The 27,070-nt window shown below is 42.1% G+C and overlaps 2 protein-coding genes and 1 non-coding gene across 6 annotated transcripts; all 3 read right to left on the bottom strand.

Moving 5' to 3' along the window:
- Positions 1–1,434: 1,434 nt before the first annotated feature.
- Positions 1,435–14,649, bottom strand: oga (O-GlcNAcase). 4 transcript variants are annotated; one of them, XM_084947948.1, is made up of 19 exons: positions 14,125–14,649; positions 13,637–13,688; positions 13,448–13,545; positions 13,192–13,322; positions 12,923–13,094; positions 12,727–12,825; positions 12,341–12,625; positions 11,473–11,631; positions 11,178–11,368; positions 10,685–10,945; positions 10,378–10,581; positions 9,753–9,927; positions 8,254–8,307; positions 6,792–6,877; positions 5,584–5,688; positions 4,663–4,754; positions 4,390–4,582; positions 4,134–4,293; positions 1,435–3,854 (listed from the first exon to the last, which is right to left on the bottom strand). In XM_084947948.1, exons 1-19 carry the CDS (start codon positions 14,288–14,290, stop codon positions 3,718–3,720), a joined length of 2,820 nt encoding a protein of 939 aa, XP_084804074.1. In that variant the 5' UTR covers positions 14,291–14,649; the 3' UTR covers positions 1,435–3,717. The 4 variants fall into 4 exon arrangements, with proteins under 4 accessions (XP_084804074.1, XP_084804073.1, XP_084804076.1 ...); XM_084947947.1 differs by having other exon boundaries at positions 10,670–10,945; XM_084947950.1 differs by lacking the exon at positions 8,254–8,307.
- Positions 14,650–17,011: 2,362 nt separating this feature from the next.
- On the bottom strand, positions 17,012–26,597 carry pprc1 (PPARG related coactivator 1). The gene is made up of 14 exons (XM_084947946.1): positions 26,445–26,597; positions 24,478–24,564; positions 24,192–24,341; positions 23,940–24,014; positions 21,782–23,852; positions 20,787–20,840; positions 19,906–19,966; positions 19,582–19,649; positions 18,750–19,467; positions 18,466–18,654; positions 18,284–18,362; positions 18,084–18,205; positions 17,615–17,766; positions 17,012–17,510 (listed from the first exon to the last, which is right to left on the bottom strand). The coding sequence occupies exons 1-14, from the start codon at positions 26,523–26,525 to the stop codon at positions 17,410–17,412; spliced, it is 4,008 nt and encodes a 1,335-aa protein (XP_084804072.1). The 5' UTR covers positions 26,526–26,597; the 3' UTR covers positions 17,012–17,409.
- Positions 17,851–17,990, bottom strand: LOC146374893 (small nucleolar RNA SNORA50). The gene has a single exon (XR_014802131.1). It is a non-coding gene; the product is annotated as a small nucleolar RNA SNORA50 (small nucleolar RNA).
- Positions 26,598–27,070: the final 473 nt, after the last annotated feature.

Raw genomic sequence — 27,070 nt, forward strand, 5'->3', positions numbered from 1 at the left:
TTAAAAACTATTTAACTTAATGTAAAATACAGTGAAATATAGAATATTATAGGTGAACAATACTATCTGCTAATGCTAATAATATCTGCTTAAACTTAGTCCCTTCAGAGCTGTCTTCGTGACATAGATTCACCCAGGGGGAAACCTTCCTCAGAGATTTTTGTCCATATTGACATGACAGCACCACACAGTTGCTGCACATCCATGATGGGAATCTCATGTTCCGTCACATCCCAGAGGTGCTCTGTTGTTGAAATCTGGTGACTGTGGAGGCCATTTAAGTGCAGTGAACTCAGTGTCATGTTCAAGATACCAGTTTGAGATGATTTGAGCTTTGTGACATTGAGTGTTATCCTGTTGGAAGCAGACATCAAAAATGGACATACTGTGGTCATAAAAGGATGGACATGGTCAGCAACAATACTCAGACTGGTGTTTAAATGATGCTCAGTTGGTACTAAGGGGCCCAAAGTGTGCAGAGAAAACACCCGTCACACCATTACCACCAGGAGCCTGAATCTTTGATACAAGGCAGGAATGAGCTCGTGCTTTCAGCTTTTTAATGCCAAATTCTGATCATACCATTACAAATGTTGCAGCAGAAATCCAGAACGTTTTTTCCAGTTCTGGCAATCCCATGTAACTTGCAGCCTTGGGTTCCTGTCCTTACTTGACATGAGTGGCACCCCAGCATGGTCTTCTGCTGCTGTAAGCCATCTGCTTCAGTGTTCAGAGATGCTCTTGTGCACACACTGGTTGTAAATCAGTGGTTATGGTTGTTTTCATATCAGCTCAAAAGCAGTCTGGCTATTCTCCTCTGACCTCAAGTCATTTCTACGTAAAAAACAAAACAAAAAAAACCCTGCTACTCACTGATTTAGATTTTTAAAACCACTTTCTATAAACCCTAGAAATTACTTTGGGAAAAATCACAGTAGATAACCAGCTTCTGAATACTCAGTCCAGCCTGTCTGGCATCACAGATTGCACATTTCAAGTCACTTAAAAAAAAAAAAATAAATAAATAAATCACCTTTTAGCTCCATTCTGATGCTTGGTTTGATTTTGAGCAGGTATCTTGACCATGTCTACATGCCTAAAGGCACTGAGTTGCTGCCATGTGATTGGCCGATTAGATATTTGCCTTAATGACTAGTTGAACAGGTGAACCTAACCGCTGGCTGTTGATTATTACATAATTGTTTGCAATAAAGATTCTTTTAACAAGGACATTAAACCAAAGGTCACTTCTGACCCATCTGAACGGGTCAATATTCCTTTATGTAAAGATATTACTTTCCCTTTACTTCTAAAAACCTTACATGAAATCTGTCACTGCAGACAGGTATTTATTAAAAAAAAAATACATATATATAAATATATAAATATAAAATTTTCTTTTTTCTAGATAAATAGTGGCGCACAGAACAAAGCAACAGTCACTTATCGTTTATTAGTTTTTCCATTTTATATACTTTACATACAAACTTTACAATGGAAAACTCACTTTAATGATCCCCCCCACCCCTTAACTGAAAATCTACCACTGGAGCCCTTTCTCTTTCACAGCCAAGTATTAATCAAATCTAGTTGGCAGAGGAGAAAGCCCAAGCATCAGCAAACTGCAAAATGAACCATTTAAGACAAGTGTGAAAATTATACTGCTGTTTCAGCAGACAGATAGCAGATCCCGTGGGCGAGTTTCACACCTGGCTGACAGGTAAAACGGCTGTACAGGACAAGGGATTAACTAAACCAGCGTCAGTTTGCTGGCAGCAGTTTCAATATAGAAAACAAAATAACACTTTATGATCGACAGAGTTTACAGACTGTCTGAGAACAACAGTATTATACTCATAGGGCTGAGTGGCATGCTTCTTCCTCTATGTAGCATGAAGATGAGGTTATTTTTTTTTCCTAGCATCTGCCACAACAAATCCATTACAACTCATGCACATTATGAATGCACAGTTTCAAAACATCACATTGGCAGGCAGCTACTGAGTAACAACCACAGATCCTCAGTTAACCGGTTAAACACTCCTATGAGTGAAAGTGCTTTTTAAAAGAAAAAAAAAAAAAAAAAAAAAAAAAAATTCATAAAAGCAAATTATAGCTTTGACTTAAAAACACATTCAATGAAGAGCTTGTGAGGGAGGAAGGGTATGAATTTCTGCTCCAAACCACGTCAACTAAACTAAACAGTGTTGAAACCATTGCCATTTTCACATTTGGTGACAGGATTCAACAACCTCAGTGATCCCAAGAGCGCCTCGCTGAAACGCAGCTGAAAATACATTTACCGGTATGCAACGCTGAAACAATGCATTAAGGGATGACATGAGTGAATTTGCCCGTCAGGTCTGGTGAAATGAGCAGTTTCATATTAGTGGAGGAACAGAAGATTTCGGATTCTTCATCATTTCAACCAAAAGAAAAAAAACAAAGCAACGCAAAAAGCCTAACACATTTTGGTCCCGTGGTGTACTACTCTCAGAAAGTGTTGATTTAAACATTCGTGCTTTCAAACAGGAACGAAACAAACTGCGGTAAATTTGACATTTTAACTACGCAAAGTTAGAAAGACAAACATTTCAACAATATTAGGTAAATGTAGAATTTAACTTAACTAAAAATGGTACAATATCAGCTTTTTAGTCAGCTTAGTTTACTGAAGGGTTTCTGTGCTTGCGTTATGGATCTGGTAGAGCAAAAACCAAGACGCGTTACTGTGAGTGTGAGGCTACATCTCTGGAATTTGAAAAACAACGAGGCCAACGTGCCATCTCTAGCTGTGTTTGAAATTATAAGCTAAAATGATAAGGCAAGGAACAAAAAGGCAATGGCTGAAAAACATGTTAATGAACACATGAAAGCTTTTATTGCTTTTCAAATGTCTACTACTAGAACAGAAATTCAAAAGGACCTCCTCTTTGACGTTTGCTTTGTTGGCCTGTGGCAACAATTTAATTCAGGGCTTGGCAAAACCTTAAAAAGCTACAACTGTTCACCCTTCATGTGTACACACACAGTGCTTCAGATCAATTTTGTCAGAAACACACTACCTAAAAGGCATCCATCTCCAAGTATGTGGTGGAGCGACCGAAAATACCATGATGTGAAAACGAAAGGCAAACTCTCAAACAGCACTTCACATCCTGCATAAAGATGTTCCACCTAAGCCAATGACTATACCATTTCTCCATGTCACATCTGGGAAAGCAGGATGTAGCGGTAGTTACGACACTAGATACGGGCTACCCTCATTTCACAGCTCAGCCTTCACCTTCAGATACAGACGCTGATTTCAGGCATGCGGGTAAAATTCATGTAATGGCCACTGGATTTAAAAAAAAAAAAAAAAAAAAAAAAAAAAAAGGAGGTGGGTTAAGAAGGTCTCAAGGAGTCATCTCTTCCTTCCTCTTTCCTTCCTTCCTCCTAGGAAGGAATAGTGGGATCAGAGAAGGGGTTCCACTTGTGTGTTACTGAGTGAAAGAGATTACAGATCACTCCTTGGCCTTTGACGTGCTGAATCCAGTAGAGCCAAAACATCTAAGGGGGGGGCACAGGCATCCGCTGTGCTTCCACACAAATCCTAAAAAGAGCCCAGATTGGTAACGTGGTATAAAAATCACCATGAAAGTTTTCTCATGAAGGTAGCAAACACGTTTAAACTATGTCAACTCGCTCTGTCCGTCATTGTCGCAGGATGTTTCTTCAAAGGCTACGGCCCATAATGATGACGTCTTTAGGAAAGCCCTCCATTTTGGCCACTTCAAAGCATCCCAGCTTACTATAGAAGTCCAACATTCGCTTATCAGTCTGTCGAACCTTACAGAACGCGCCGTGGGATCCTGAGAGAGAAAGGACACAGAAAAGAGAACCAAACTTCACTATCCTTGGTTTATTTACATTAAATCTAAAAGGGGTAAAGAAGCCTTTATGATAAAAAACAGTCATCTAGGCTTCTAATCTGGTCGTTTTGGACTTTGGCCTCATGCACACATTACATGTAGATAAGTGAACCTTTGTTTTCCACTTTACTAAAACTTGAAAAATAAACTTAATGAATCAATACTTCTATGGAGTGGTTATGAGGCAGGAGGCTAAAGACACGATTGGCTGTTACCTACCGTTGGCCTTAAGAGAAGATAACAGACAGCCCATCATGCTTTTGGCCACACTGGGGTCAGTGACTTTGGCGTGAACGTCAACCTTGATGAGAGAGGGAAAGTTGGAGAGGAAAGAGTCCGGCAGACCCTCCTCCTCTTCATGGAAACTCAGTATCATCTTCTACAATAATGAAAGAGTGCTTTAGTAATCTTAATAAAAGGACGCACAATCATGACGCTCAATATTATGACAGAAAGAAATGGATTATAAGCATACCTCAGCCTCTGTGAGGTCCTTATCACAGTCAGGTTTGTGGTATTTCTCTTGCATGAAGGGAATCCAACTCAACTTGCATTTCTTGATAAAGGGGTTAACATCTACGGTGCCGAGAGCATAACCACAGATCCCTTCATCATCCTCCAACACAAACCCATAGTCCGAACTTAGTGTCAGGAGACCTCCTACTAACCTGTGAACACAGATTAAAGCCTTAATAAGGGGAATGGGGAAATGTGTTGACTGCAAACAAATGCATGTGCCTTTTCTTACCTGTCTCCTATGAGGTCAGGATCGTCATCAGAGAATGGTACATCCTCCGTGCCTTCACAGTACATCTCTTTACATATTTTATAGACTGCAGTCTGCATAATGAGACCGATAACAGCTGTTAATGAAACAGTTGCGTTGACACCAAGTTTAGCAACTTTAACTCTACTTGAATAAGTGACTCATAAGTTATATGGATTCTGCGAATTACTCAGCTTGCAGTTTACATTAATATTGGTCCAGACTTTTGTAGCTTTTCACTACAATCAATATAAAGACAAAAATCCAATATTTATAATAAATCCCACATTTTTTTTAATTTAATTTTTTTAATTTAAACATCCCCTGTGAATGCAATGTTACCGTCTCATTTTTTGTTTCATTTGTTTTAATGTGTTCAACGCATGTCGGCCATACGCAGCTTCATGGTCATCAAAATTTGAAAAAGTGCTGAAGGCCTGGCAAAAACTGCTTATAGGGTGGGGTTTTTTTGCTAGATAATGTAATAAAGACTCAGAGGAACTAAATAAGTGACGAAATACAAAATATGGTCACATATTAGTTAGAAGGGATTTTCCAGAAGGAAATCAATTTCATACAAAACATTTGGATGTCCAAGACACAGACATGTTGCAACTTCATTATTTTGTCACATCACACTTATGAGAAATGAGGGGAAGACGACAGGATACTTATACGAATATCTGAGGTCTGGTGACAAACTGTTTTGTGACATTTAACAAGCAAACCTAATCAATTAACAAGTAAACGTGCCAAAGCTAACGAAATTCCTTCAAGACATTCCAGCTTTTTATGGTAACACTAAGACAATTTTGCCGTGCTTGACAACTGTTATAAAAAGGACTACAGGAGTTTGGCTTAACTAAAAAAACAAAACAAAAACAAAACCAACAAGTATCTCACCTCATCTTTGGGAAAGCACGGCCTTATGGTATAGATTTTTGAGGTTGGCAATGAAGGTGGAGGTTGGTAGAAAAGATCGTTTGCCCCATCTATTGGCAACAATCGCTGTGGATATCAAAATAAGGAGGGTCAGTTTCACAGGGAAAAGGTGTCGTGCTAGTCTGGCTGACTGCCTCACTGTGTGTTTGCCAAGTTGAACCACTATCAACCCAAAAGGAACTAAAGACAGAAAAGTGCTTTGGAGTCTGAAGACAACTTAAGTATATAAAGTGTTGTTCCTTGTTGACCTGACAGTGGACAACAAGAGCAAACCTCACATCTTTCTCATTTTCACTAAAGAAACACAGCACCAACTACAAACAGACATTTGCAAACATAACAAAAAGAAAAAAAAAGGCTCGCGTTTTGGTCTGACTAAGGTTTTACTGGCTGAAGGAGATGCTCCTTTCCCTTTTGTAAGGCATCGCAATACTTCGCTGCGCAGGACCCTCCTGTTGAGAAAAATAATGATGCTAGCGCAGAAAGACCGAGAGAACTCCAAGCAACAAAAAACCCAAAACGGGGAATTAAATGATTGCCAACTGAGTCACTCAACAGCATTTTGGTTGCCATTGGGAGTCTGGGCTGGAAACACCATTTTAGACTGGACTGATGTGTTTAATCATGGAGTTCTCTCATCGCGTACCTGCTTGCGTTCTCGCTGGCGCTGCGATGCTTGCGCGTGCGCTCGCAAAGGGCTGGCTTTGAGCGCTGTGCTTTCCTGCAAAGAAATGATATGTCATGAAAATAAAACCTAACCATACTCGCTTGCGCTGCATGCGCCAGGGAAAAGCAGCATCTCCTTCGGCAGTTGCTGAAAGAAACCAAAATTGATCATGAGCAGCAACACCATCAGAAGATGCCACGCCAAACACTGGCTTTAAGTTTGTTTGTCTTTTTCCCCTCCCAGCATGGAATTCAGGTCACCCACTCCCCTCACAGATACTGCCAATATCCCAAAGTAATGCCAGGGCACAAACATATTTGGAGATCAAGTGGAGGGGATGGAGCCTGGATGTCGTGAGCATAACTCACTGCAATCAGCTCACCTTTGACAGACCAAACCCCTTCATACCTACGCACATAATACCATCGTCGTCTTTGCTCACAGCACTCTTTTTTTTCTCTTTTTTTCCATTTGATTGCTGTAAATTCGGTGCATTAGATACCTGGAACTCTCCTGCTAGACCTCCCCTAAAGGCCCATGGCTCTTGGTCTCCTCTAAGGAACTGTGCTGAGGACTGACTACGACACCCTGTTAGGAGCAGAGCCAAGCGGACATTGTTACCACAGGATGGGGCTCTCTGATACAGATGAAGGGAGTGGGGAGATGAGAATGAAGGGGGTCATATATATCTAATAGCAAAATATTGATGAATTTTTATTTTTATTTTTTTTAAATCATTAAAACATAAAAAAAGGACCCAATTTGGAATTATATGTAGAGAATATATTTTACAATCAAATGGGGCTCAAGCATCTAAAGCTTATATATGCTAGAAGGAATCTTGTGCAAGATGCACATTACTTTTACAAAAAACTGCTCTGCACCTTTGTAAATGCAAAACGTTACCCAAAAGCTCCATGTGACATGGTGTCCACGTGGCAAGTTATTTGATGCAGGTCTTTCATTTTCAGTGTTTCAGGAGGGTAATTCTCATTTGAGAAGCTGACAGACTTCATGACCAATACAGAGAGAGAGAGGGGGGGGGGAGATAAAAAATAAAATCTGTCTATGGGCTACCAAAGTAAGCTTTAGCTGCCGTCACCCCACTGATATTAGCACCTTGTGTGAAGTCACATTCTCATTTTATCTGCCTTGTCACATGACGGGGCAGCACAAGTCATTAAAAACCAGGAAGACGAGAGGCAGCATGATCAGCATTTCCAGACTTAAAGGACCTCTCAGCTTATTATTAAAGCCCAATCAATATAAAGACAAATGAGCAAGCTTCTGATTCAAGTTACTAATAAAAACCAACCCCTGGTTGACAAGAAGCCCTGTCATGTGACCAGACAAATGCAGCGCGCGTGCAGGACACCTAACAGTGCTTTACATGTGAATCTCTCCCTGATACCTAAAACATTTCCTTTGATGAACTGACAACACAGCATACAGATGCACCCACAGGAAGGAACTGGGAACCTGGATATCCAGATTAAAAACCACAAAGGGTACCACAAAAGACTAGCCGATTATGTAGTGCAACTGCACCGATCCAGCACTGTGACATTTATGCAGAATAACATGGAACATTTGTTCTTTTGGCTTTCTGCCCCCCCCCTCTTTTTTAGGGTGAGTCCACTCAGAAATATTACATATTAAATATAAATAAAACCAAGTGTAAGGTCCCTTGAGTGAGTGCATCTGGCTGGTCTGAGCCAATTCTACAGGCCTACTGACAGAAACAAAAAAAACAAGTTAGAGAGATGCTGCCAAAGAGAAATTTGGGAGTTAACACTTAGTATTCAGACTTTAAAATCGCTGCGCAAAATGTGACTTCATCCAGAGGGCAGCTTGCTTTCCTCCAAATCATTCCTTTACTTTTAAATTTTTAGCTTTAAAATAAAACTACAAATATCAATTTGATACATGAACATAAGAAAGAGACAACGCCTGCATGTGCATACATCGGCCACTGTCGATCCAATAGCAGTAGAAACTTGTACTGTGGATTCTTCCATCTGTACATAGTGAAGGGAGAAAACAGTAGAACATAGTTATTAGTAAGTGTTCTCAGTGCAATAACCAGGGAGGTTGTGACTAAGTGCCGGCTGCACAGCTTCCACTAGGGGGGAAAATATGGGGACTGATGAAATGAATACTAATAGCAAAAGCAGAAGTCAATATTTGGGAACTTCATGCAGGTAACTATATTTATGGGGCTTTAACTTCTTTGGTGAGGCTTGAGCGTTTAAGACCATTTACTGAAGCATCAAGCCGGCAGTGTGGACTTTTAATGTGGATTTGCCAGTGTGGGTATGCTGCCTGCTGTGTACTGTGGGCCAGAGACCTCAGCTTTACCATATAGCCGGACAGGACAGAAACCTGTGAATGAAACTGGGTTACAGGGAGTAACCTACAGGCCATGCTGGTGCTTCAGACTAACAAACAAACACTCCATGAAAAGATGGAGATGTCATGAGAAGACTCCATGTCACTCATGCTGTATCACAGGACATCACCTGAAAGACTAATTTAAGATAGAGAGAGATGAAAGTGGGAGGGAAAGAAAGAATATCCTCTTTTACAATGTGATGCATTCTCCTCTGATACAGAGTGAGCACATGATTCAGTAGCTTAAAAATCCAACAACCTTCTTGTAATATATGCATGCGATTCATATTAAGGACAATTTAGACATTTCTGATCCTTGTTTATGCACCAGAATGGCCTTCCACAGTGAGTCAGTCAACTTGCTCTCCAAGCTCGCGTGCGCGCTAGGGCATGGAGGAAGGGAGGGGGGTTGGGATTTCCCCTGTGCCCATCCCCACAGACGGAGAAATGGAAGCAAGTGTCTGTGTGGGAACGCAGCAGTGATGTTACTGGATACACAGCAAGCAGCAGTAACCCTGCTGGGACATTTTCTCCACAGATACTCAGTTTAGACAAACATGGAGCAAATTGTTGTGGAATAAAAAGGGAGCACAGCAGCAGTGCAAGCAGCATTCAGTCAGATTAGAAAAAAGAAGAAAAAAATCAACAAATTAAAGAGCAATTAACAGATTTATATCCATTTAACTGTGATGCATTTGACCTAACCCATTTCTAAACTAATCAAATAACCTGCTACCAATGTCAGCTGGGGATATTTGCCAAAAACTAACCCTACATTAACTGATGCAGAAGATTAGAAATATTACTGTTATTCAGATTGTTGTCTCATATCATTCTTAAAATAACATAGTCCAGGTCTAGAATGGAAACCATGCAGCTAAATGATCCATCATTACACTGTTTGTTCTTTCATTTTTTATTTATTTATTTATTTTTTTTTAAATGATGTGCTTTAGTAATTTGTATGTAACTGTGTTCCTGAGAATGGTAAAGGATTACAACACTTGAATGGACTCTACGCTAAACTACTGCTCTCTAAGAATAAGGACCCCGTGGTTCCCCTTATACACACCGAGCCACTGGACAAAAGACTTGACCATAGAAATGATGCTCTTGATGTCCCAGAGGTAAGGGTAGAGGTCATACAGGATGGTGCGGTTAGCTGTATTAGATAGCCGTGTGAACATCTGGATGACTGAGCAGCACATCTCCTCAAACTTTTCTGCCCGTGACTGCCATTCGGTCACCTGTGTTCAACACAATGTTTGAAAAAGATAAATACTGGTGGAAAAGGCAAACATTAAACCACTTCAGAGTTGTGGTAGCAGGAAGAAAAAAAAAGCACTCATGTCACTTATGACATCATATCATATACAAGTGTCCCAATAGGCCATGAGTGTTGAAATTATTTACAACTGTACTTTTCCACTGTGATGTGTGAATATGTAACTAAAAGCAAAACAAGCTGCATAGAAAGGGAAGTCATAGTTTACACAAAAAGCACAGCACTAAACTGTAGTGCAAGCACATCATTTGCTGTCATAACCACACCACCCAATGGGCAGTATGGGTACTACACAGCCACCATTTTGTTTTCTGCACCACGAACAGCGTGGTTAGTTGATAACAGACTAGCCATCTAATGGACCTCCTTCTCTGAACACACTCCATGTGCGCGTTTCAGTAAAATCACCCACCTTTTCAGATTCTCTCCTTTTGCAGTTGACACTAACGACGCTGCTGTTGGCTCTTAGCCAGTTGAACTCCTTTAACATTTGCATGGCCTTGGGTCCATGTTCGTAAGGCAGATAAAAGAGCTCTGCCAGCAAGCACAGGTCCTCCAGGGTAAGAGGCTCTGCTGTGAACAGCGCCTTTTCGTTGGGCCCTGGTACAAACACTTCCTGTAGACCCAAATCAGCAATGAGACTTTGCAAGCATTTTAATTTGGTTTTTGCCTTCAAATGCAGATATAAAGGAGAAATGACTCACTAATGTTTGCAGCACCTGTTTGAGCTGATCATCTGTCTGCATAGGGGCGATATCACTACCAGAGTCCTCTTGAATTGACTCCTCAGGAGATTTGGACTCTGCCAGACTCTCTTTGTCTGTATCCATAGGTTTGAGGTCCTCGGCCATCTTGTCAGCTAAAATAGGACCTGCATGCTTCTCTTCTGGGTCAACTTCGGCTTCTGGCTCTGCCTCATCTTGCTTCTCAACCACCATCTCCATGGGCTCCTCATCTGAATCCTTCTTTTCCACCTCCACCTGCACATGCCCAGTAAAAAGTTAAAGTACCTGTAGATAGTCTGGTACAATCCTCTGTCTGGATTGTACCAGACTATAAAGAGAGGACAATTACTTTAATTATTAGCCCTTTAATCAATGACCCAATGGTTCTTTTACTGGGTGATGAGCTGCATGAACAGAAAACTCGATTGCTAAAAGTACTTGTTAAGGTCACACAAGTGCTACAACTGTGTCATAATGCAAACTCCACCTCCTCTTCCTCCTGAGGTCTTTTTGCCAAAGGCAGTGAGATTGGATCCAGGCACAGAGGAGGCATTGCTGGAGACATGATGGGCTGCTGGAACACAGTTGTGACCGTTGTTGAGGAGCAAAGAGAGGGAGCAGTCATGGATGACACATCTATGCCCGTGCCTTTGGCACCACTCTGAGGCACCTGCCGGCCTGTGAGAACAGAGTGTCAGTGCATACGGTATGGTTTTTAGGCATTTCAGGTGATGCTGCTAAAAACTCTATTAACAAAAAAAATAAATGGAGATTAAACTTACTGTTGTATTGGTGAGGCACACCAAACTCCCCAAGCCATTCTGTGAGAGCCAGTTTTAGAGCAAGTTGTGGGCTATAGAGCATGTCTGTCTCAAGTTCTTCATCACTGCCTTCATTCTCCAACTTAATCTGGATAGAAACGGTGCTGTCCTCACCATCAGCTGGTAAAGGGGCAAGGTGGGGAGAGAAAAAACACAAGTACATCCATTAATAATCTGGATTTCAGTGCAAGATGACAGTAACTTCATACTGAGAGATTATACCGCATCAACATAAAATAAGCATTATACTGATAATGACACTTTTGGAAACTTTAAAATCCTTGTAACTAAAGATTGTGTACCAACCCATGACTTCAGACTTTGATATGAGGAGCTGAGGCCTAAACTTAATGAAAGGCGTTTAAGAAATCCAATGCTCAGGATTCTTTTCACTCCATGTGCGCTTGTATAAGCATTACTTAGCTTAAATAGATGTACAGTATATTAAAACCAGACTGCAGAAATGTTTTCCTAGTTTCGATAAACCTTACATCAGGTGTTACATTTCCCCAGCTAACTATAAGTACACCCCCACCCAAATTTTCAAAACCCTGTGTGTTTTATTTTTGTTAAATTACCCCTTTGCCTCAAAGGCATAAAGGGTTTTGATAAAATTATTTGATACTGATCTTCATTTTCCCCCTCCTTCCTTATTGCTTAATGAAGTACATTTTATTCTCTCTAGCACATCTAGGGTGAGTCTTGTGGTATCTGTTATTAGGCGTTTTACCCACTCATTTCAAGCTGGATCTTTTCTGTCTGTGGTATGCTTTGAAATTTGCAGAATAACTAAACAAACAAACAAAAGAAAGAAGTCTCTGTTGCTTACTCATGACCACATCCTTGCGCACACCGTTCATATTAGACTTGTACCAGGTGGCCAAAGTGTGGATTGCTACAAAGTTGGATTCAAACTCGCAGTTTGGATTGGTGAGGACTCCCTTCAGTCTGGGGATGAGCTCTGTGGAGCGGCCCTTGTAGGGACCCAAGAAAAGTCTCTTCTGGTCATAATCATTGGCATGAATATTGTCCCAGATTACTGGGGCTCTTCTCAGGATTTTTGACACCTCTTCAATAGACTCCACTGTGATGTCTTTGGAAACCACTTTGGGGCCTACAGAAAAGTCAACATATCCAAATAATTATTCTTTTTAAGTCTTCAACATAGACATGTATGAATAGGTTTGCAATTTCAAGGACAACTGTTAGACTTGCCTGTCCATAGCACATCAATGCCAGGCAGGAGCTTCTCTCCTACTGTGTGGAGGTAGGGGGACTGAGGGACACTTGGGTAGCAAAATGTTCCACAGTACTCTGAATTTGACGGTGAGAAAAATAAGTGAGCAAGTAGCGCAAACACACACAAAATGAGCAAATAAGGCAGGTACAAAAAACAAGGAAAACAAGTTACCTGTGGGACAGAAGAGGAAGGTTTCAGGCTCGCCAAGATATTGGTAGATTTCATTGGTGATAGAAACCTGAGCGTGTGCAAAAGAACTGAACACTTCTTTATCAGCAGGGCACATGTTGTGGTCAATATCATCAAAAAGTAAGGCAAAGGACTTGCAGCCAAAATGTGAAACCTGAAAGGGAAGAAATGACATAGTAAAATACAGAAAACTGCTGTAGATATCCATCAAGAAGGATTTCAATGTGTTCTTCATAAAAATGCTGCAATACCTGATCAAGTTTCCTCTTGAGTGCAGAAACCTCTTTTTGGTTGGAGAAGGTAATATCTAATCCAGGGGAAATGGCATAGATGAACTCTATCCCATGCTCATTAGCAGCACCGATTAAAGTCATGAGTTGCTCTAGGAGACAGGAGAAAGACAAAAGTGTAAATTATTGTGTATTTATAATTAATATGCTATTGGCTCACTTTAAAAGTATCATACAATCATTCCCCCTTCTCCCCAAAGACATTCTTGGTAATCACCTGCTTCCTCCACTGAATACAGCTCCCTCCAGAACATTCTGTGTTTGCAGTCATCTTTGGGTGCGTAAAGGTATGTATTCAGTCCCCATTTCTGCTGCCTGTGAAAATCATTTTTTCAGACTCATTAAAACAATCCGAGTTACCCTGCTATAATGCTGTCAACATGCAGTCTTAAATGATCCACAGTACCTCCTGAACAGCTCTTTCCTCTGTTCCATTGTCCATGGCCGCCCATAAAAGCCTGCGTTAGAAAACACGACATTCAGTTTCCACGCACCCTGCAGTCCTGATGTGCGTTTCCTGCATGCACAGCGAGCTGCTTAGTCGCTTCGACAATTTGCCCCTTGGTGCAGACGTGCTTGAATGTGCTTAATACTGATCTTCTGAATTACTCAGGAATGTGCCCAAATAAAGACGTCCCTTTTAAATTCATGAAGTGTAGCACTGTGTTCATTATGTACAGACAGACAGCGGAATTACTGCAGCATTTCGACGCCTAGCTTGTGATTGTATGCGATTAACTAGATCGTGTTGTATATACACGTAAGCCTATGACATTTTAAAGGGTCTTTTTTTTTATTATTAACCAGCATATTTGCATTTTAAGATACAAATTTATCATTTATTTATATATGTGACGATACCAAACTACATACATAATCTTTCTCCAACATTACCTTCCACGACTCCGCTTATAAATTTTCTGAGGCCTGTCGTTTCGACTCCGATCACAGTCTCTTCCACCGGGCCAGGGGCCTCTGCACAAGGCTCTCCGGAGACTGGGCTGGGGCTCGGCTCACCATCCACTTGAGGAGTCTCTAACGTATTTTCTTTTTGAACCATTTTTCGAGGTTTCGCTCGATACAAAAGTCACGAAATTTGCGAAGTACCCAGGGAATATTTTCAAATGTAGGTCAGCAGGCGAATGCTGCCAGGCAAACCTGGTGGAAATAAACCGCGTCACTCTGAGCCTAATGTTAGCTAACGCAAGGAATCTATCAAGTTTTTCGAAACAAAAACCCCGACCGGTTTTACAAGCTGTGATATAAATTACTATCAGGTGATACAAATCATCATTTAGTTTGGCTAATATGTAAACAAAAACCAAACACTCGCTCGTGGCTGTCCGTGCATTTTCTCTTCTTTATGGGTGGATTTAACCTACTTTACGTCGTTTCTTCCTGTTTACACCAAGTGCGCATGCTCACGAGACCAGTACAAACCAGTCACAACTAGATGTACGTGACAAAACACCGCAAAGATTTTACACAGTTAAAGAGATAGCCTACACCTCAGCTCACTGCATGATAGAATTAGCCTCCTTTGTAACCAGTTGTGGGCAAAATGTACATCAAAATTATAACGACATCCGTTTTTTTACGCAATACACTTAATAGTAGTCAGATATGTAGTAATAATGATGCTAAATAACAGATTGATTTATGCGTGATTACCCACAACATCATCAATCTCTCTCATTTATCAATGAGCGGGGATGCAAAGTGTGCACGTATTTATCAAATACACAAGAGGGTGGCAATTATTCGCTCTGTTGGTCGACTGCGTTGAACATCTCGCCGGCTGTGTAATATCTTGAAATTCCAGCCCATATTAGGAATGCAGCTAAGCTCCAACACCACTTTCAAACAGAGGGGAGGTGCAGCTCATCTGTTTATGATCTGTGTCAGCAAAATGCGCATGCTTTGTTCCAAATCGTCAAGATAATCCAGTTATACTTTTGCACAGTACACAGCGTGCTTTACTACAATGACTACAAAACAGGGTTGCGAGTTTTTACAATATCCAGGGGGTGAGTCCAAAGATTAGGTCAACTAATAGATTTGTACATGTTTTTTTTACACAGTCAGTGATGCTAGCCAGGAAAAGTTAATGAAAGAATTGCATAAAGAGTAGCTAACAATAAACAAATCTAAAAATGCCAACTACACACATATTAAAGCTTTATACAGATGTGCAAGGTTGCTTTGAGGTATTGCACTTGTCTTGTGTGGTGGTGGTGTTTATGTGTGAGAGGTGCTGATGTGTGTGTTCAGTACAGCTGATGGCTTGTGGAAAAAACTGTTCCAGAGTGTGTTAGTCCTGGTTTGGCTGGACCTGTAGCATCTCCCTGAGGGCAGTGGTCAAACAGGTGGATGTAGGATGGGTGGAGTCTCTGCAGTAGTTAAATGCATATCTTGAAGACCTTAGTGCCATATTATCCTAATAAAGCACTTTGCTCTCAGGCTGCAGGCCTATATGTGGTTCCTGGAGTTTCTAAAAGTAGAACAGGAGGCACAGCTTTCAGCTATGGAAGCTCATTTCCACCACTGAAGAAAAATTTCCATCCGTAGTCAAGATTTCAGGTTATCGCAATAGTTCGACTTACTCCGTTCTCTGAGAAAATAACTTGATATTTGAAGTAAGTTAGTTGAAATTTGGAATTATGGATGGGGTTCAAAGTATTATGTTTTGTTTCAGTGGTGGAAACAAGCTTTCATATTTAGCTATCAGGCCCCTCTCCAGTGGAATCAGCTCCCAGTTCAGATTTAGGAGGCAGACACCCTCTGTACCCTTTAAATGTGGCTTAAAACCTTTGTTTTTGATAAAGCTTACAGTTTGGGCTGGATCAGGTTAGGGTGCCGTAGGCTTAGTATGCTGTAGCCCTTGCTGTGATGCACTGTCACAGCACTTCGTGACAGTGCAGACTCATTAAATTGTTTGGGTTCTCTCCCCAATACAGTAAGATCTTTAACTTATGGTATAAAGTGACCTAAAAATGTAACTGAATGGAAAACTTTGCAACACACACATTAAAAATATGACAAAATCCATGCAACAGGCTTGTGGCAGTGTGACACCTAATATTAAACATGGCTCTTTTTCATTGGAGTAGTGCAGAAAGCTATGACAGGGAGAGAATTTCACCTTTTTAGAAAACACAATGATTACCACAGCAGGAAATGCTGGTTAAATCTCAAGTTTAACCAATGACATTAATAAGCACATTTAGCTGAACAGTTCTGGGGTTCTTTCATTTAGATCGTGGCTCAAAGAGTTGCCAGTTCGTCTTGTAACCGGAAAGTTGCCGGTTCGAGCCCCGGCTCGAACCGTCTCGGTCGTTGTGTCGTTGGGCAAGACACTTCACGTACCGCCTACTGGTGATGGCCAGAGGGGCCGATGGCGCGATATGGCAGCCTCGCTTCTGTCAGTCTGCCCCAGGGCAGCTGTGGCTACAACTGTAGCTTGCCTCCACCAGTGTGTGAATGTGAGAGTGAATGAATAGTGGAATTGTACAGCGCTTTGAGGGCCCCAAAAAGCGCTATATTAATGCAATCCATTATTATTTATACCAGCCCACTGGGACGCTTAGCAGAAATGAGCCACTGCTATTGTACTCAACTCTTTTCTTCTTCAGAATTACAAAACTTGAAGTGATGAATTCACTCGGACCCTGAAACCAAAGCACCAAGTCTGAACCATCACATATTCCATGAAATTAACAATTACATCACAGACAAATTATAAATTAAAATTTAATTAAAAACAGTGAGAAAAAAAAAAGAGAAGAAAACTGTTTGTATTTTTCTTTTTTTTTCTCTTTTATTGAGGTCTGTAATACATTACAATGTAATACATCCTCCTCCCAATAATTAGGGAGCGCCATTCTACTTATTCCACCCTTTTAAAAACAATTCCCTCTCCATACAATTCAAGTTCAATTGTACATTTAAATAAACTTTTTAAAAAATTATTGTTGTATTTATTCCATTTATTCAATTTTTTTGCCTCCTTTTGCTTTTTTCATTATAAATCTTCACTTCAATAGAAGGTGTTAGCTTGCAGAAACAACATTACAAAAAGAACAAAAAACAAATCCCTAATGCAACAGCTAAACTGTAAACAGTGTTGCAGGTGAGGAGCCATTGTCAGCTCTGAGGTAAATATCTGCTGCAGGCCTCCTGTTACCTCTTCTGATTCTGCTGGGCCTGCCTCAGTAAAGTGTCGAAGTCTAGTGCATGATACTTGCCTTTTGCAGGCGTTGGCTCGTACTCTCTACTCGAATCTGAAATGATTATAGAGACGGAATTGCATTAAAAATAAGAAGAGGAAAAAAAAAATCAGAGTTACGCAGAAACTTTTTTTGCATCTGGAAATTTAAAAGCATACCTAAGTCAGCATAGTTGCTCTGGCAGAACTGTCTCCTTCCACCGAAACAGAGATCAAACGGCAACTCGTCAGGCTTGCGCAGTTTACTTCCATTCTCAATCGCTGTGAAAGCATCCCTGGTGTTGTAATAAGTCACAAAGCCGTAGTTGTCCCTGTGGCAGATGACCAAAAGTTTAACTCCTCCTCATTTTTAGTTTGAGCAGAGAGGGCAGCAACGGGACTCGCACATAGCTTCAAGATGTAACTTGCTTTTAAAAGAGCCACCTGGTGGTGATGCCAGGAAGCTCCAGTTATGAACAAGCCTGAATTTGCTTTAGCACTGTAGCTTGGCCTAAGAGGTCATAGAGAAGACCAAGAAGGTTCAAAGACAGTGCAACTTTCTCATTTATAAAACCTTCCCAAAAGCTCTATGCTAAGAAAAAGGGGTGAAGTAAGATGTTTGCATGTATAATAAGAGGAGCTTACTTACCCATGGTCTCTAAAGTGCAGGGTACATTCTTCAATCTCGCCAAAATAGGAGAAGCGCTCTTTTAGTTCTTTTTGGGTCATCGTTCCCCGGATTTTACCAACGTAAACAACGCGGCGCTCCTCCTGGAAGAGAGTCCATCAGTTTTACATCATAACTACTGGAATCCTTTCACTTAATTATACATAGAATAATTAACTTACAATGGCTTTCTCCTTGCGTCTCTTCACCTCTTCCGCATTTGGCTTTGGAGCATGACCATAGCTGGGCCGATATGAGGGACTGAAGAAGAAAAGATGAAGCCTTTACTCGTCATTTCAAGGTTTCTCAAAGTATATGTAGGGCACAAATGAAACAGCTACCAAGAGAAGTCACAGTACTGTACCTGTACAATTGTCTGCCTTTACTCCACTGATCCCGTCTTTGAGGGGACCGAGATCGTGACCTGGAGCGACTCCAAGAGCCAGAACGAGAAGAAGAATAGGAATACCTTCTCCTTCTGGGAGGAGAGCGGGACACAGAAGGCCGATAGGAGGAACGGGATGAGGAGCTGGAACTGCTCTGGTGACGATACCTAAAAATCAAAAAGAAGGAAAAGGGAAATCATTACACATCAGTGAAGAGGTTTAATGCATCTGAATCAAACACATGTTTTGCAAAGGGACAAACCTTTTCTTTGTTGGAGAGTGTGATCTAGACCGAGATCTAGAAGAATCGGAGTCTGACTCTGAACAGCTGGACATTGGACTGGGAGAATGATGTGATCTTTTTCTAGACCGGCCTCTGGTCCTCTCTTCAGGACTACATCCGGGGCTGGGTGTGTGAGAAGCAGCATGGCGACGGTACGACCTTCCCAACGGACCTCTCCTCGGGCTCCTTTCCTTCAATTCAGTCTCCGGCCGAGTAGGAGAAGCATCTGGAGTCTCCATAACAGAGCTTTCGTCCAACCTATTTGCCTTGGGCTCCAGGGGCTTCACTGGACAAACTTGAGTTTTGGTTAAAACCGCCTGATTTATGGTAGATTGGAGAGATGATGCCAGGGCAGCTGGGGTTGTTTGTGTAGTGGTTGGAGTATGTTGCCTGATGGGTTTAATGGTGATAAAGGACTGCTGTTTAATATTCCAACGCTTGCCTGGCTCTGCAGTGGGAGTGCCTTTGTTGGGAAGGCAATAGTCATGATCCATGCACGCCAAATCGGGGGCTACAGTGGCAGCAGCGAGCGTGGGTTTGCTACGTGGCCTGACTGAGGGCAGAGGCCGAGCTTCTATCTGGATAACTTTGGAGGGGCTCGACTTGGAGGCTTCGGAGGCTTTGCTCTTCCCAAGCAGTGCCACAGCTGCCAGGGGTTTCCACATTTGATGAGGAGGAGTGGCTGGAGGTGTCAGAGCTGAAGCAGAGGGAAATATCATGAGTACTTCAGACTTCTGTGTACACTGACATAAATGAAGCATTTGAGCAGACAAAACATCTCTAAATTAATCAGGTCAAAATGCTCATTTACCTGCAGTGCTTGAGATGTCACTAGCTTTTACACGTTCCACAACAGACTTCTCTGGAACCAGTTCGACACTGCCGAGCAAGCACAGGCGTATGTTAGTATATCAGCGGTAAACAGCATAGGTCAAACCTCGGCTGGTCTTCAGCCCAGCCCGAGATGGCCCTTAGTGCTGCCAGGCACTGGCAGGATTTGCGGTAGGTCTTGGCATGAGGTGGACTTGGACCACCTCCTCACATACGCAATCTGTCACACAAATCAAACGGTTTTCACTCTCACAGACAGTTACTCACTCACACAGAGCAGCGTCAGGGCTGTAGGGTAACTCACCTCGAGTTTCCTACAGCTGCTGCTCTACCAGAGACCTCCGACACACATTGCTCCTCTTTGGCTGAAGGGGGAAGGAATAGAAAAGTTAGTGCATCAGTGCACAAAGTGAGGTTAAAAACTCTCAGTGGAAATGTTTTTAGTACAGGGTTTATTTTCCATAGGACTGGAAATAGTCAGCAGCTACATAAAGCGCATTAAAAAAAAAAAAAAACCCAAACACTTGACATAAGTCAGGCCTTGTACATCCGCCCAAACAAAGACAGAAGGGCTCGAGTTAAATGGATTTGCAGACGGGGCAGAATTCCAGTAGCTGAGCAGACAAGTGCACAGAGCAGCTTCTCTGGCCCCTGCAGCATCCATCTCTCTTAAAGGGGAATGTTACAGTTAAAAACAGAGATGCCCCACTATCTTTGAATTTAAACAAACGGCTTGATCAGAAACACACAAGCTTGGAATTCATCCATTTACCATAGTAACAGACCAACTACAAGGCAGTTCTTGTATGTGATTTGCAAACAAAAGGAAAGTTCATGCATGAACCCCTGTTAAGCACACAGCTTCAGGAGATGTTGAAAGTCTGCCTAAGGCAGACTTTCAACATCTCCTGAAGTCAATGACAACTCCTACCCACTAATCCACTACTGCTAACCAAAGATGGGGCTGCAAGCTTGCACACTATATTGCACCGTTACAAAACCAGGAAAACTGATCCTCTGACCACATTTAGCTTGGTACTTCACTATGTGACACACGGAGCTACTGGCCTAAACACCCATCTAATTATAATTCAAGGAAGTAAAATAAAACCGAGTGTGCAAAACGTTCAAACGAAACCTCTGAGATGGAGTGGATACAGAGAAAACTGAAGCATTATTAATTACCTTGGGTTTCCTCAAACTGCTCCAGTAAACTGGTCAGATCAGCAGCTTCAATACCTGTAAATAAAGGTCATTATGTGATTATAACAGAATGATGCTCATTTAAAGGCAAAGTGCTGAGCTTTTCTTTATTTTCTCTCATAGATATACTGCCAGCAATAGTGGATGCTCAAACAGTTTAATAACGTCAACATGTGTAAGTAAACCCAAATGATCAGGCTTCAGACACTTTGTTCTACTCGTGGCTCTGAATGAATTCACTGATAGTGGACATCATTAATATGGCCATCTCCACCTGGGGTGTGAGCACAGAAGCTCCACCCACCTGCTGTTCAAAGCTGTTGTTTACAAGAAGCAGCCAATCAGAAGAAAGCTGGCTTAAAGGGAGAGTGACCTTGACGATTCAGGAGTTAAAACTGCTCATTGTAAAAATCAGAGTGTGAAAGATTGAACTGAAGCCTACTTTAAGCATTATTTAGAACTGTAGTTAAGCAGAGGCCAAAAAAACATGGCACTTTAAGTGGGCAAAAAAGCCCCCCTTAAACTATTACATGTACTATAATGCAGTACACAAAAGCTCTTTTCACAGTAACACTCAAACTGAGCAGAACTACAGCGGTACAGAGAATAGACTGGACACAGAGGACAAAGGCTCAGCTGAAAACGCGACAGCCAGGAAACAGATTATTGTACGTAACAGTCCTGAAGAGCTTTTAAAGTGACACTGTGCATTTTCCTGCTTTCTAACAGTAGACAATTTATAATTTATAATATTGGATTCCTGCACATCAGCCTGCCACTGGAGCAGATTAAGTACAGTGAGTTCAAGTCAGCAAAGCTGTGGCACTGACAACAGTTTATAGCATATCAGTGAATTACTCTTGTCAAAGAAAGATAATACTTAAAAACAAAAACGGAAAGAAGAGAAGGTATGAGAATGTTTCTATTCCTAAAAACAAACTAAAGCTTTTAAAACACAAGTTTAACTTTAAGCTCACCTATTTCACTTGTGAATGCTTCAATCAGCTCCTGTGTGGAGCTCTTTGCTCTTTGGGCTTCCACTGGTGTTGTGGGTGTTTCTTTAGTTTCAGCAACAACTGGTTTTGTTTTTAGACTCTGGGAGTCCGAGAGACTAGCAGCTGGAGTGCAACACAGCTGGGTACCATCAGCTGTGGATTTGGAGGACTTTCTATCAGATGCAATGGTGTTATTTAAGGAAGTGAGAGCAGTGACCTCAGGCACTTTCTGGGAAACCACAGTAGTCTTCTGGGGGACACTGGGAAGAGATCCGGTAGCAGCAGTGGGTTTTATTTCATCTGTAGTGGTTTTAAGAGTGGTCTTGGTGCGCTCTTCACACTTAGGAGATACGGGCTGAGAGATGGGGACTCCATCTACTCCAGCCATCCCTCCTGAAAGAGCAGGAGAACATTTCCCATCTACTGAAGATGCGAGCTGAGTGTTAGGAGCCCCAAAGTTTTTAGGCACATTAGGTGCTGCAGGCTGAGTAGTGATGTTTTGGGGCATGGCTGAATCTTTAACTACATTAGGGACCAGAACAGGATTTTTCTGAGGCAGACTGGGCGGTTCGGATGTTTGTTGGGGTTTAGGAACTGAAGTAGCAGCTGAAACCTTGCTGGAAGGGGCAACCATGTAGGCAGGTGGAGCCAGCAGTGCCTCGGGGGTCGGTGGTGCACATGGTCCTCTTGGTTGCCACGCAGGTTTGACCTCCTCCACCTCCTTTTTTGCCGGCTGGGTGATGGGACGTCGAGGATCCTTGGGGCTTGGGTCAGGCAGGCAGGGAATAGGGGGAAGCTCTTTGGGAAGCTCTGGGAGGCTAGGCCACTTGGTGCTATTGTTGCGTTGCTTTTCCACTGGAGCAGGCCTTTTCTGTTGTCTAAGCTGTCTATACTCCTCTAAACTAAGTGCTTTGGGTTTGGGCTCTGGGACTGCCGGAGCCACGGGAGGGACGGCCTCACTAGCACTCGGCATCACCTCGGGAGTCACAGAGATGGGAGCAGCTGTCGGGATCTCTGAAGACACCGGAGAGAGGGAAACAGGGGGAGCTGCTAATACATTCCCGAGCTCGGTGGGGGCTTGGACTGGCTGTTGTGAAGCTTCACTGGGATCCTGAGAACTCATTGTTGTGGGTGAATAGCTGTCTTCACTCTTCCCAGGTTTAGCACTTAACAGCACTGTGTCCTGTCTAGAGGACAGAGATTTAACTTTAGTTTGTTGCACAGTCACTTCACTCATTACTGCTGTAGTGGAGGTCTGAGGTTGAGTTTCAGTTTGGCATAGCTCTTTTTCTTTAGGTTTTACCAGCGATGGAACTTGGGTTGAGGCAGGAGGAACTTTTGGGAGTTTTTGTTTCTTTTCTTCTTTGACAGATTTTCTTTTGGGCTCTTTGGGCAGTTCCTGTGCTGCATTTCTTACGGTGCCACTCCGAAGGACTCTTCCTTCCACAGGATAAGGATGAGACTGTTTCTTGCATTTCTTTTTCCTCCTGGATGGACTTTTCTCTTTAATTTCTTCCATTTGGCTCTTAACGGTCTTCTCATCTTTTACATCTAAACACACTCCTGTTATTTCTGGGGATGTGATTTTCATGGGTGCCTCGTTGACCGTTACATCATCTTCGTCATCAACAACTATATGCTCCGAACTGTCTTCTGCTTCATCTGAAACTTTCTGCACTTTTTCTGAAAGCTGCTCTTTAACTGATAGATTCATGTCTGGGATGGCCAGGATGGGTTCTCCATTTTCCCCCCGGTCCACAACCTCAAGCACTATGCCGCCTTCGGGCATAATCTGTTCCCCTGCCTCATTCTCCACACATACCGACAAGCAGTAGGGTTGGATATGCCTGACCAGGTCGCCCAGGCTAATCGAGACACCGTCTTCATTTGTCTGCTCCAAGGTAAGAGGATGTAGGAAGGACAGACCCTCCCAGTCTAGCAGGTCAGCGTCAGGACATGAGTCAGGCCCAACTGGGCTCAGCGTGAGGGAGCCGTCTTCCTCTTCCTCCCCATCACTCCTCTGCATAGAGTTTTTCTGTATCCTAGGGAGGCTCTGAGTATAAATGGGAACATAACTATCTGGTTAAAATCTGCCTACAGTACAAGATTATTTACATTACTATAAATAGGAAGACGCTACCTTTCCAGTTGATAAAGGCCTAGATGGTGCGTCTTTCTCTGTAGGGGAACGTGATAAACCCAGTAATTTCCTGAGCTAGAGAGTGAACAAGAAAAAAATACTGATGTTAACTTTAACAAACTAGCAAACAGGTATGTTCAGAATAACAGAGGTTAGCAGAGCGTTCCACTCTGTCCTGTGCTCAAAGATCAGATTGGGGAATGTTGAGAGCAGAGATAATTTCAGACACATGTACAACTGCTGGGCACTAACCGGAGACTGTTCCCTGCCCCTTTGACCTGACAGCAGGTCTGAGTCAGGCAGTATGTCAAACGGAGACAGGTTCTCTTCTTCTACATTGTCAAGAATCTCCGTCAAGGCTGTTAGCAGCGTGGCTTCGTTGTCATCATCTAGGACTTTAGACTATATAAAGGATCAAAACAAACAATTAGGTCAGAGTCTGGGACATTAGGTAGTGTAATATACAGAGCTTACAATATTGTATAACTCCTTGAAGTTGATGAAAACGTAATGCTACACAATGTGAAGTTAGTCTTGCCTCTATTGTCGGTGTGTCCTCAAAGAAGGACAGATTTAAGCAGCTTTGAAGGGCCTCCAGAGTTTCTCCGGAGCTCAGCTCATCAGTCTAAAGAGGGGGAGAGCAAACAAATGTCAATAACCAACTGTTGCTTTAAAAAGAAAGAAAGAAACAAACCCATATATGCACAAGTGAAAAAAAGAACTTCCACATTCCTCCAAACCTTTCAAGGCGAGGCACCATTGCAGTGTCACTAATGGACCACTGGGCTGCCTCACCATCACGAGTGGACTTGTGTCATTTCAAAAAACCACATAAAGAACAGTGTGCACAAAAGGTAAACAGAGAAACAGGTCAACAAATCTCATTCATTCATTCAATTTCATGGCCGTGGCTCAAGTGAGGCATTTATAAACAAGAGCCTGAAAAGGAAACCTCAGCGGGCAAAGGAGGGCACATGTTTTTAATTCCAACTTGCATAAAGGAGGAAAAACAAAATAGCAGAGGCTATTCTGTACATAAACACAACTGGATCTGCTTTACAATTAATATAAATGTATGAATAAAAAAATAAATAAAAAAAAACAAAAGAAAAGAAAAAACCCTGAATCATTACTTAAATTATGCACATACTAGTAGCATGCTCTGTGAATACCAAGACAAGTTTGACCAGTGTAAAACGTATTAGCATGTGCTTTGATATGATGTTGGCTGACTTGGCGTAAAACTAATCTTCGGGTAATCTTCCAGAACCATAAACATGGCAATAACTTCTACAAACGGGCCCTCCTGTCACTGGAAACATAACCGACAAAATTAACTTAATGTCGCCATGCAGTGGTCTAACAGAACCCCACGTGTTTCTATCTACACATGCACACAGCGTGCAGACATGTTTGATCCTCGCCTCACCCCGTCCAACGACAGGCTACCCAAACCCACGTGTTGCACTACAACAAACCAGAAGCAGGGCCTTCAGCTCTTCTTCCACTGCTGGCTTAAATTCATGCGACTAAAAAGCAAAAATCTTCACTTTAATGCACAAATTAACACGTCAACGTGTTAACAAAACCACAGTTCGCGGACTCCGAGGGAACGGCTTGTGAGCTTTAATTTGACTGTCTCTCGTGCGCATGTGTGGAGGAATCCAATATGTGATCCCCAACTGAACCACATGTGTACACAGAGTTAAGTTTGAATGAAAACTTGCATATAACAGCAGTGCCAGTGTGAGTATGAGTACGTACAATGTTAAATATAAAACAGCATCATCATCATCCCTGAGCTGTTGACACTTTACTGCACAATGATAGCGCAAAGCATGTAAACTACACAGCTAAATTAAAAAAGCATCAGATCAACTGTCGAGCAAATAACTCTGTTTACAAAACACTTATTTCAGTGGTTATTATATATACACTATATTGTATTAAGTTGAAGGACTAAAATAATCGGGCAGGGTTAATGCGATTTTTATTGCCACGTGTGTATCTGTGGATGAAGAGCAAGACTATCGGGTAAAAACTGCAGCAAATGAGATTAAAAGCGTAATATTGATATCATCTACACAACTGGAGGCAATATCAGGCCAACTACTGATAACACTGCACAACTGTCACGATGATATTTAACCGCTTGTTGGCTTTATGTCAGAGAAAACCTGCCTCGTTCACTTAGCCAGCCGGCCAGCCAAGCTACACTGACCCACCAGCTAGCGTTACCAAACGTCCGTGAATGCAAGCAAATTTAACCAACGAGCATTATTTATCCAAACATGAGACCACGGAGTCATAAAGCTGCAACAATCACTAAATAAGATGCGCCTTTTCAGTGAGTTATAGTTGTTATGCTACAGTTGCATCCACGTGTCACTTTCTCGTGCACAGTACATCCCGTACAGATGAGCACTCTGCCCCCCAAAAGTCACCCAAACACTACTAACAGTGGACCCAGATGCCAGGAAATAAAGAATAAAACATTTTCGTTACCTCGTCTAGTGTATCCAAAGGAAAAAAGTCCATATTGCACGCTGTTAAAGTCTCCTCGCCTGTTCCCCACCGCGCCGCCATCTTGGAGGTCTACTCCCTGCCCAGACTCGTTTCAGAATGAAAAGTAATGAATCAGAGGTGCACGCAGACCGGCTGGAGACACGTGGTGCAGCATTCCCGGCAAAATTACGCAGAGGGGGTCAGGGGTTGGGCGGCCACGTTTCTTTGTAGTTCCTGTAGTTCCAAACTAGCTCGCTACCCACGTTTTCAGCCTCATGAATGAATAGTCAATAGTCAGTTGCTGATGTAGTCCAAAGTGCTACAATGTCTCTCTTTGCTACAAGAGAGATTTGGTACTTATGCGTCAAAGACGACGACGAAATAACAATGCCAAACTGTTTTTCTTTTTTCAGGCAGGTTTTAATCGGCCTTGTTTTTGCCAGTGAAGAATATCAGGTTATTATCAGGTTATTATCTCAAAATTTCAGCTTACTTACTGTGTATCTTTACATTTTTTGAAATATTAAATTGAAATTTTGAGATACTAACCTAAAATGCTGACTTACTGATGCACTGTTGATTCTCTATGTGCAGTTTTTAATTACAGCCTAAACAATATGAGTTTT

This window comes from Perissodus microlepis, chromosome 13 (assembly GCF_051167445.1).
Source record: "Perissodus microlepis isolate ML-2025 ecotype Zambia chromosome 13, ASM5116744v1, whole genome shotgun sequence".
NCBI lineage: Eukaryota > Metazoa > Chordata > Actinopteri > Cichliformes > Cichlidae > Perissodus > Perissodus microlepis.